The sequence below is a fragment of the Austrofundulus limnaeus genome, unplaced genomic scaffold (assembly GCF_001266775.1).
Source record: "Austrofundulus limnaeus strain Quisiro unplaced genomic scaffold, Austrofundulus_limnaeus-1.0 Scaffold88, whole genome shotgun sequence".
In the NCBI taxonomy this organism is placed as follows: domain Eukaryota; kingdom Metazoa; phylum Chordata; class Actinopteri; order Cyprinodontiformes; family Rivulidae; genus Austrofundulus; species Austrofundulus limnaeus.
The window spans coordinates 390,700-402,630 of record NW_013952490.1 but is presented as its reverse complement, the minus strand read 5'-3'; the positions used below and the strand labels follow the sequence as shown (position 1 = coordinate 402,630).

Genomic DNA, 11,931 nt, shown 5'->3' with positions numbered 1-11,931 from the left:
ATAATAAGTTGCACAAGTTGTAGGCCTGTAGCCATTCAGTCACCAAAATTATCGATGGAAGTAGCTTGTAAACTAAACTAAATTATCACTAAAATAAGAATTACTTTACTTGGACATGATTATTTCAGTCTGACATATAAAAAATGTCTGTGATTGCGGTAAAGGTGCTGTAACTGCTTTAGGTGCTATAGTTCTTCGAAAATTTGAAAGATTAACAAAAAAGCTTTGATCTCCATCGTCAGTTCTTGAAGCGCCAACACGGTTGCTAGATGACCAGACTTACGCCGGGTAAGAGCGGGAACAAAGCCGAAAGCTAGATCATCCAAATTCACAGTGACTTTCTTCCGGTCTTCATGGTCTACAAAGGACCCGGCCCACCTCGACCGGGTAGGCTAGGTTCCTTCGGAGAACCCGGCCTGCCGTTTTGGACACAGCCAAAGATTCTACAAGGCAAATTTTGCTGGCAGCTGGTTACATTAGAACCCTGTGCACCTCCAACTGTAGTAGAGGGATGCCGTCATTTTCAGATAAAATAATAAGCATTATGGGAGATGTAGTCAATGCTGGTGTCGGACTTTTGGGCATATTAAATATATTAAATTTATGAATTATTAAAGTATTACCTTAATAAACCTCACGGAGAACCACTCCCCTTTGTTTAGTCAAAATTTGCAACTCAGGAAAGAGAAGAAAACCTGTAGCTTTATTACCATATCAGTCTCAAATTAACCTAATACCCAAAATTAATCATGAGTTCTTGTCTTGGACGAGTCAATAAAATCTTATCAAGACACAAACAGCCGTGAATTAAAGTTGACATGTTCCCCACTTATCATTTATTTACAGATTAAAATGTATGTATGGCTGATATGAAATGATGACATTGTCAAACAGAACCAACTGGATTTAATGATCAGATTTGACCAAATCAACACTGTATATTATGACAACTAATCCTGAAAAATTTTAGATGCAGCAATGGTTTGAACACAAACAAACAAACAAACAAACAAACAAACAAACAAACAAACAAACAAACAAACAAACAAACAAACAAACAAACAAACAAACAAACAAANCAAACAAACAAACAAACAAACAAACAAACAAACAAACAAACAAACAAACAAACAAACAAACAAACAAACAAACAAACAAACAAACAAACAAACAAACGAAGATTTCCTAAGCATGGGAATTTAAACTAATGTCTTAGTTAAATTCAATTAGGTTGAGAGGACGCTACAAAGTTCAGATTTTACCAGGATTCGTACGAAGGAGGAATCACCTTTAAACCTGAGCATCTTTGTCACCAGCAAATGGTTTAGTTTTCCTACCAGTAGCTTTCCTGCAGAGTTGGTACCAAGAGGAGGTTAGGTGAGAACGGGTCGACTCTGGAGGTTCCCCAGGAGAGAATCCATCATTTCAGCTAGCTGCCAGACAACTTATGACTGTGAACTCGCTGGTCCGTCAGTCAGAGACTGGGCTGTAAACTGGTGAAGGTGGGAGACCTTGTCTCCATTCCTGATGCTTCAGAGTGGTGATAGTTGATTCAGACTTCATCAAGCAAACAGATTAAAATGATGCATGGAGTTAAAATTAGCTTACTTAACTTTCTATGAAACTCAAGCTCATGTTCTGAGCTGGCGTGATAGTTGTTAGTTTCCTAACGAAATTACATTAAAGCAGTGATGAGGAGAGAGTCCAGCCGGGCTGGAGAAAAAGGAGGCCTGAATCCTGCAGAGCCATGAGGGTGGCTGTCAGGACCAAGGCAGCCTGGAGAATAAACTTGCTTGGAGCTGAGAAGAGCAGAGAGAGGCAGAGAGCTGAGCTGATCTGAACCAAACCAAAAACCTGAGATTGGAAGTGCAAGCTAACTCTTGAAGGCTCTGGTTGGGCGGAGTAAGTCGTTCGTTTGTCCAATTAAAATGTTATGTCATACCAGGGGTGTCAACTTAAAGAGTTTTAACAAATCAGCTTTTTGGAGGGAAAAGTTTCTACACCGAGACAGAAAATGGGAGTGTTTAGTCTACATTATTTTTGCATCTAATCAAAGAGGAGTTTAGGTTGCATCTAAGTTTGCTTCAGAGCAATAAAACAAAGAATTTAATACTTTAAAAGTAACTTTACATTACATTAGTTAGCTGTTTATCTTCGTTTTAATCAGAAAATAATAAACCATTATCCTAAAAGAAAATTGTTACACATATAATTATTAAAATCAAGTCCTAAGGTTTCTACATTGGCTTAATTGGAGAAAATAAGCATTGCTCACATAGTGAAAACACAATGGTTACTTCAAGAAATTAAAGAAACATTTTCGTCAGGAGGAGTCCATCTGTAAACTAATAACACAGAATAAACTTTGAAACTTAGTGTGCGAATAATCAACTAAAATAGAGAAACTTAATGAACTTCAGACATCTTGGATCTGGAAGAAAACAGGTTAAATCACATTTCTTTGCAGAATAACAGATATGAAAATAGACAATTTGATGCACAAGTTATTTTTCTTTTTTTCATATTTAATGAAAAAATGTTCAATCCTTTATTTTCATTCTAACTGAATGTCCTCTGTGTTGTTGGAGAGAGGATTTACGACAACTGTGAGGAAGAAACAACAGCCTCTTGAGAGAAACCAGATTTGGGGGTAGGAAAACAACAGTCTTAGAACAGGACATCTCTTGAGGGAGTGCTCAGAACGTGAATTGATCAGAACGTGACAGTTCTGACAGTTTCATGTTTCGAACAGAGTCATGGAGTTTTATCAGTACCATACTCTGGCTGATGTTTGGACAGGAGAAAGGGGGTTGCCAAAGGAATGTTATCAGTCGTAAATGAAAGTCCTGGCCTGGAGCTTTGGAAGCGGTCTATGCAGAAAAGTTCAACAAAGAGTGGGGGTTGTTTTTCTCCTCTCTGAGTCGTTGCCATTAAAATATAATCAGAGATCATAATTTCACATGCAGGGAGGCCCTACACTGGTTTTAAAGAAGCATACACTTATTTTTAGACATTAAAACATCTCTGAAGCTCTCACGGGCCACATTAAATGCAGTGACGGGCAACATTTGGTCCTCTGGCCTTGAGTTTTAGACTGTCTTAGATACTTTAAGCTATTGTTACAGTCAGCATCTCCTCTTTCCTTCTGCATTTTTCAAAAGGTCTGTTCTGACATGAAGGAAATAGCCGTATATGGGTGTACCTTCAGACACACAATCATAATTAAGCATAAATCAATCGTTCACCTGTTTTTGCATATCAAACTTAAGTAATGATCATGAACATGACTGATTCATTCATTTAAAGCAGGGGTGCCCAAACATTTTTCCTGAGAGGGCCAAAATGAAAATCTATTCACGGCTGTGGGCCAAATGCAGTAATGTAATACATGAAATACAAATACTTTTTAAGTAAAGTCCTTTATTTTTAACAATTAAGCTAGCAGCCAGTGCAATGACCCTCTTTCGTTTTAGTCTGAGCACTTTAAGAAAGGCTGCCTTACACTCAAGTAGCAAAGGCTCATGGGACATTACATAAATTGATAAAATATGAGTTTTTGCGGCCTTATAAAGTGTGCAGATCTACATGTGGGGTTAAATCTGATCTAAATATATCTTGTTGTTACTTTATGTTTCCTGTTTAATCCTAATATATCAAAGATAAAGTCAGCACCATGAACCAAAACTACCTTCAGCCCTTTACAGTATAAAGTCATTTGACCAATGGAAAACCTGTGTTTCTACATAGGATGACAGGCTAAAACCTTGTAACTTTGGCAACTGTTGGTGGGCCAAATCAAATGGCTTGGCGGGCCAAATTTGGCCCACGGGCCCCACTTTGGGCTCCTCTGTTTTAAAGTTGAACATATAAAGTTCCTACAGGGTCTGTTTGGTTGTGTGGTTCTGGATGGTGCTGTCAGGCTGTGATTCTGTGCTTAGAGAATGATTTCCACATGAAGAAGCTGTGCTTTGTGAGCAGGCAAGCAAGGCGATAAAAGCTGAGCTCAGTAACCAGAGTTGTCCCACAGATTTGCAGACGAGGGGTTCCGGGAACTGGAGTTCACTACAGAGAATAAGGTAAGTTGGTATTTCTTAAATGTCTTAGAAACATGAGAGCAGCAGGTTCATCACCATTAGTGACCCACAAGCCACTGGAGATTTGTGAGAAGACTCAGCCTCATAAAAGGGAGACTAGATGAAAGAGTAGCTGACTTGGATCAGCTGGTTTTCAGCACTGCTCAGCACACCTGTAAGGACACCTGAGAACTGCTGGAGCCAGAAAACACAGACCTAACACGTTCACTTGAACCACTGTAATTGTACATCAGTGATATTAAAGCCACTTAGATACTGAGACAGATTTATACAGCACAATTGCTTAATTATACAGTTGTCTGAGCTTTGAAAACATATTAGTTGTGATACCAAAATGGGCTAAAAATACAGCTCAGTGTTTGACAGGTTAGATTTTCTTGTGAGTTTTGTGAGAATGCTGACGCCATGCAAATCTATAATAGCATTTTCAACAAAAATGTAGAGTGACTGTTGAAATTTGCTAATGAAGCTTAAACTAACATATTAAAGTTAATTTTAGTATACTGTAATATTAAAATCAGTTCATTAAAAATAATTTGTGCCTTTTTTTCATGTGTTGTTTTTACATTTTTCTCTTCTGCAATCAATTTGCACATGGGTCCTGCTCCTTCCTGTCTACTGACCAATAGAGGAGCTGACCCAAGAAGGACCGCCCACCTTATTTGCATAATGAAGCAGAAATGCATAAGATAAAGTAAGAAACAGGAGATAGAAAAATGTAAAAAAAAAACAACAACATGGAAATAAAAGGACTTGTGGAAAAAACAATAAAAATCTAAGAGACACAAACACATTTACAAGTAAAAGAAAAAACAACACAAACACACACACACACACACACACACACACACACACACACACACACACACACACACACACACACACACACACACACACACACACACATGCATATATGTATATATTAAAAATTCAAATTATGTGGTAAAATATGTAGTTTGTTGGAACAAAGCTTGAAAAATAAATAGGAAGGTCAATTAAATTATGAAACATGGGATAAAATTCTCCTTTTTAATTTAATTGATGCATTTAGAGTGTATTTATTTATTCATTGGTCCATTTATATATTTCTGCTTTTATTTCTAATTATGTCAGCTTTGGTCCTCCATAAAACAGAGCCAGTATGATGAAGCAGGTTTCATAGAAGGCAATGATTTGAAGCATTTGATTCGATTTCATCACATTTCTATGGGGAGAAACACTTTGTGAAAAAGGTTAATGTATTGAAAAGTACACATTACAATAAACAAAAGTTAAAGCACCATTTCCTGAATGAGCAAAAAAAATGTTGATATTATGACTTAAATAGCACAAAGTATGCAGAAATAGAAGTGCAGGAAAATAAAAAGTGGAATACAACAGTGTGAATGATGACTCAGCAAATGGTGTCATGTGAAAACAGCCGTATTAATGAAGTCACAGAATACACTGGAGTAAAGCTACAGCTGGCTGATCAGTTTGCACCTAAACACTCTGTCGGGCGTGTAAACACTGATTTGTTTCACCCCTCAGTGAGGTTAATGTCATTCAACTTTAATGACCGCTGGCCCCTTTTTTTCCTCAACATTTGCTCTGGTGTTTTCTTTCTGGGTTTCTCAGTAAATCATGTGAGACATCAGCACATTGTGTCACAGCAGCTTCTTTGTGATTTGTGTGACAATACTATTGATAGGAAAATATTGTTAATAGTAAAAGTTTCAAATATTTTCCCAGTTTGAATGAAAATGGCCTGCCTGCCACAGAGAGGCAGATGGCAAATGTTTGTGTGAGCCTTGATGTATTATAATGTGCTATTGTCATAAACACATGCTCCCATGCAGATGAAATTGTTGTTATGTATTTGACCCATCAAATGTAAGAAGAGCAGCAGGCAGCTATACTACCAACACCAGTCAGAGAATGGGTGTCGTGCTCAAGGACACCAAGACCAGAGGTGTTAAGTAACAAAGTACAATTACTTAGCTTAAGTAGAAATTTTGGTTATCAATTTTTTACTAAGAAAATTATTTTTGAAACAACTTATTACTGATACTCCTTACATTTTAACTCAGTTCTCTGCACTTTCCCCATGTAGCAGAATTAGTCTGGCCCATACAATTTACTAAACGCTCTAACACTCAGCCCACTACTACCTGGGCCAATGCTTGGCCCTGAGTAGTCAAAGGGAATTCTTGGAGAACCTTTTATGGATCCCAAGAAGCTTAGAACACTGAGTGTTTCTAACCTGGTGTCCTTCTTTCGAGGGGCGTGAAGGTTTGATTAAAAACTCAGTGTTTCTTTTGGGGAGAGTAATGGGCCCACTTATGAGGCCTCCGCTCACATAGGTTTCGCCCATCCCCTTGTACCATAACCATAACACTTGGCCCAGATACGCCAAAGAATGATGACCCTTTGGTGGTCCAGATGTGGTCCATGAACCAGCATCATGTAAAGCAAACCACAATCAGGCCAGTGGTGGCATGCTATCTTAAAAACAACGCCATCATTGCCAGACCTGGCCCACATTCAGTTGACAAACCACTTGCTCTGCCAGCATCCAGCCAGCTTGACACCAGATATGGTCCACACCTGTCTTCTATGTGGGTATTTCAGTTCTATTTCATTCAGGTTTGTTTTCATTCTGGCTTGTTGTCAAAACAATAAAATAAAATAAAATAAAATAAAATAAAAAAACAAAACTAGATACCGCATAGAGGTAAAATAATGACCCCCGCACGCACAAATGCACCAGAACTCAGAAGTCTTAATTCCTAATAAATGTCATGCTACTAGATGCATCCCAAAATTGTAGTGGTTTGGGAGGTGGTCTTTTTTGGGGTGGGGGGGGCATTGGTTGACCTGATGGATAGCCCCTCATCAGAGCTAAACAACCAATAAAAACCTGAAGCTCCTATGTTGAACAGTTTCTGAGTTATAAGCATTTTTGCATGTCAGACACCCCCTCTTTGGATGGAGCCCCCTCCTCAAATATGGGGTCTATCGTAAAACCGTTGGCTGGTGCAGTGTAGGTCAGACTCATTCTTCAGTCCTGCCAAATTTCTTGTTGATTGGTGCAGCCATTTTTGTGCTACGGTTGACCCAAAATCACTGAAAATAAATAAATAAATAAAAATAATAAATCATACGAAAACAATATGACTCCTGAGGTCATAATAAAAAAATAAAATAAAATAAAATAAAATAAAATAAAATGGCACCACCTGGATAGAGAAATACATTTAACAAGTATATAATTTGTATGCGATCAGTCACAGCTGCATAAGACAAAGCATTTCACTGCAAGTAGTACTGCATATTACTCTGTTTGTGACAAAGAAAATTAGATTTGATAAGACACAAAGCATGTTACACTCCAGCAGGACATAGTATGAGGATGACTGTGGCTTTATAAGTATATGCAGTGGAAAATGGGTAGTCCATCACAGTTTTTTTACTTATTTTATTATTTATTTTAAAATATTTTATATTCATTATTGCCTTTAGAAAAACATTTTGGAGGAGGTGAGGTTGTGGACTGTGACTCACTCGTGTAACATAGCCTAAGTTTTTATTCTTAATAGCTTCTTTCCTTCCTGATGTTACTTTTATGCTTAAAGTAGTTTTAAAAACAGTACTTTTACACTTTTACTTGGGTAAAAAGCTTGTGTTAAACCCTTCTGCCTGAGTATATGCCTGTGAATACTTTAAACATCTTTGCTCATAACATGTGGGCATTGTGAGGAATTGAACCTGTGACCTGGTTCCAAGTCAGCTGCTCCAACTTGTGTGCAGTAACCATCAGATGCACATTTGCACCTTTGAGGACTGGATCTTTTTTAGTCAACTCAATAAACATAACTCAGTTACTTTTACAATAATTGAGGTAAAATATGAGTTGGCTGCTCAGAGTCATTCATGTCTGAGGGTGACATTTACAGATATTGCATTAAATTGTGTTTAACTTTATTTTGAAGGTTTGACCAAAATGGCTACGAGTCAACATATGATAATCTTACATAAAATGTGATGGCTTAAAAGCACTTCTTTAAGGAATATTGGACCTTTAATTGAATAAGTGAATGCACATTCGCTCTTGTTTGTAGTATCAGTTACTATTTTGATTGACAGGTCCATCGTCTAACAGATTCAGTTTCTTTCTCGTTTTCATGTCGTCTGAAGGAGGAGGAGCCCAGTGTCTGAACAGATCCCGCAGAAACACACATGTTCCTGTGTGGGTGTGTGTAAATGGACTGTTTGACACTCTGTCCTCCACATGAATCAGCTGTACACTGAGTGACTCACAGATGGGGATGATGTAAGTCAGCAGAAAAGAAATAACTGCAGGAAAGAAGAAACTTAAAGGGGTTCCAGAAAATGCCTCCAAAGAAGAAAGACAACCCTGTCGCTGAAGTTGTAAAAGGTATTTTGCTGTGCAGGTAAAGTTCTTTGTATAAAGTGACAGCTTCGTTAATGGACTGAGTAATCATTTGTTTCCAGTTGGGATAGACGTGGATACAGAGTTTGACAGTGGCAGTGAAGGTGAGTTCTCCAGATAATCTGTGATAAACTACTACATTTCACCTAAATTTCACTTTTATTTAAACTTTTGGACTTTTTAGCACTGTGGCAGTTTCTATTAATAAAACTCCATTTAGAAATGTTGTGAAGTTATGTGAAATGTAAAGGAAATGTAATGATTTAAAAATCTCATAAACTTATATTTTGTTCTCAGTGGAACATAAAAGACGAAGTAAATGTTTATGCTAAAAATTATTTCACCAGACTGGTGAAGCACTGCCCATCTTTACTTTTGAGAAATTTAAGGATCTGAGGATTTTAATTGTCAATCCAACTTACATTTGCATGAAAATATGAAATTAGATTAGATTAGAGAGACCTTTATTATCATCGTACAGAGAGCACAATGAAATTACAGTTTTTTTAAACTCAGGTCCCCATTTAAGAAGCCTAATGAATAAATAAAAGGGTATTTGACTATATAAAAAGTAGCTATAAAAAAGAAAATAGAAAAAAAAATGGCTTCTTAAAATGCTCTTTTTCTTTTTTTTACTCATTCCTCTCACTGATGTGTTGCCAATTGATTTGATTAGTAGCAAAATTCAGTTGTTTCTGATTTTTATTGTTGTTCTACATTTTTTGTTGCCCCTGTTTGCAAAATGTGTTGCTGCCCATCAATTCAAACTTGTTCCAAATTCATGAAATTTGTAAATCATTGCTTCCTGTTCTTATATCCATTTCACACATACCCCAAAAATGTTTAAATTGGTTTGTATTTTCTCATCATTTTTTACTCAAGTTTACATTTGCGCTCACAGATGAGTAACACAAACTGTGATGTTACAACTTTTTGGCTAATAAATTGTGGATTTGTCTCAGACGAGGCCAGGAGGAGAAGCAGAAAAAGAAACGCTAAAGTGCAACGCAAAGCCAAACAGGTCGGTGATGATGATGATGAGGAGGAGGAAGACAAAACACCCCCAAAACGCCGAGGACAAAGGAGGAGGACCAAGCCCCAGGACAGCGATGAAGATGATGAAGGAGACAAAAAAAGAGTGACGAGCAAAACATCAAGAGCTGCCAGGAGGAAAGGTGGGAAGTCTTCCCGAAAGGAGGAAAGTGAGGAGGAGGAAGATGAAGAAGATGAAAGAGAGAGCAAGAAAAAAAGAGGAAAAGCTTCATCTAAAAAGGAGAAAGAGGAGCAGAATAATGAGAAGAAGGGAAAAGCTGGCAGAAAAGATGAAGATAAGAAGGACAAGAAGAAGAATTCAAAGAGCAGGTGAAGCTTTTTTCTTTGTAACAACACAGATAATAGATTTACATTATTTATTATAGCAGTCTATACAAGGTTGAGTCAGGTACCGTGGACGGGTTCTTCTTTGTTGAAACGTTTCATCTTTTATACAAGACTTTTTCCTACTGAATGTTTCATCCAAAAGACCGTCTTTTAGATGAAGATAAAGAGATGAAGCGTTTCAACAAAGATCTCTTCCAGAGGACCTGACTCCAACATGTTAACAATTTTCACCTGAATTTTTGAGATACAGTACATTTGTTGTAGCACATTTTTTAAAATCAATAACAGTAATGTAAAAAAATGTTTTTTTAAGAAAAATATATGAAAAAAGAAATGAAAACAACCACAAGCGACTTTATTTGAATATAGCCTGTTTTGTTTTAAACTTTCTGAACACCTGAACATTTTTAGGTGTTTGAATTTTCTGTGTGACTATTTAAGAGGTGATGCCGAGGCCTTAAGTTTTATGATATGTTACTGTTATTTGAGCCCTAAAATTATAACAATCAACATCTATTTATCTTGTCAGTTCTTCTTCTGATGATGATGATGATGACGATGAAGAGTCGATGTCAGAGGGTGAGCTTGAAGCTCTGAAGGAGCAGGTGGAGGAGAAGAAGAAACTAATTGCCACCATAAGAAACAAACCCTGGCGCATGAAGAAGAGACTCCTGGTGCTCAAGTAAAGAGAAAAAAAATCAAACTTCCTCTGCTGTTGATGTCGTACTTTATTTTGCACTTTTCTTTTTTGATGCTTTGATTCAGTATTTTTCTCAGCACATAATGTCACATACTGTATGTGCTCAAGGAATTAATAATACAAACTACTTCAGATAAACACAAAGTAAAAAAGGCATGCAAGTCGCATGCATCCTATTTCCTCAGTAAGTTAAAAGTAAATAATTTAGAAGTAAGTACACTTTATTTATATATCACTTTTCACAGACACAAATATCACAAAGTGCTTTACAGAGAGCAAAATAGTTCAAAACAAAGAGAAAAGGGAAGCAATTGTAAAAATTGAAGTTCTATTAGATTAAATTTACTTCAGTATTCAAACCTACACTCTAAAAATGAAATGTTGGATTTACTTAACCATGTTATGTTACCTGGTTCCACTTAACTGAGTTGAGTAAAATCAAAGCAACATACTCATGTTCTTTGGCTAAAATACTGGTATATTGCTTTGAATTTACTCAACTCAGTTAAGTGGAACCAGGTAACATAACATGGTTAAGTAAATCCAACATTTCATTTTTTACAGTGTATATTTAATCATAGAAAAACCAGTCTTGCTATTAAAAGTGACACATGAAGATGACTTCTGTGATGGACTTATAAAACTGTCCGAGGTGTATAGAAGACTTATGACAACAACTTTCATTAAATAAAATTGACAAAATGAAATGACTGCAGACTGATTCTGATCTTTGTGAATTTGACTGGTGGATGTGTAGAATAGTTTGTTTTTAACATATAGATGAACTTTAACTTTTTTTGTTATTCTTCACTCTGATGAAGCGGCTAACATAAAACAGTCCTCATTAATCCAAATCAGAAGCTGTTTGATCCAACTTCTGCTGATTTTATACACCTGTTACATGTTTTTGCTGTTTTTACTAATTGTTGCACTGTAAAAAATGAAATGTTGGATTTACTTAACCATGTTATGTGACCTGGTTCCACTTAACTGAGTTGAGTAAATTCAAAGCAGTATACCAGTTTTTTAACCAAAGAACATGAGTATATTGCTTTGAGTTTACTCAACTCAGTTAAGTGGAACCAGGTCACATAACATGGTTAAGTAAATCCAACATTTCATTTTTAGAGTGTGGACTCGTCGCCGACGGTATTTTGTTTTCTGTCAAACAGGGAGGCCCAGGAGTTTATTGAAAGGTTTGAAGGAGCTCTTGGAAAAGGAAAAGGCCGGAGGCTCTATGCATTCAAAGTCATGATGACTAAGGTAATGTTCTCACTGTTGCAATGAGATCTTGTGTTGTGTATTTAGTCTGATTTTAACTAAGC

General features: G+C 36.8%; 1 protein-coding gene across 1 annotated transcript in view; it reads left to right on the top strand.

The window, feature by feature from the left end:
* The first annotated feature begins 8,401 nt into the window (after window positions 1-8,401).
* LOC106520093 (transmembrane channel-like protein 2) overlaps window positions 8,402-11,931 on the top strand; it is an 18,695-nt gene continuing 15,165 nt past the window's right edge. Inside the window, exons 1-5 of the mRNA XM_014012025.1 lie at window positions 8,402-8,511; window positions 8,589-8,630; window positions 9,489-9,888; window positions 10,436-10,588; window positions 11,779-11,869. Coding sequence (XP_013867479.1) covers window positions 8,466-8,511; window positions 8,589-8,630; window positions 9,489-9,888; window positions 10,436-10,588; window positions 11,779-11,869 — 732 coding nt within the window. The 5' untranslated portion in view covers window positions 8,402-8,465. The remainder of the gene's footprint in view (window positions 8,512-8,588; window positions 8,631-9,488; window positions 9,889-10,435; window positions 10,589-11,778; window positions 11,870-11,931) is intronic.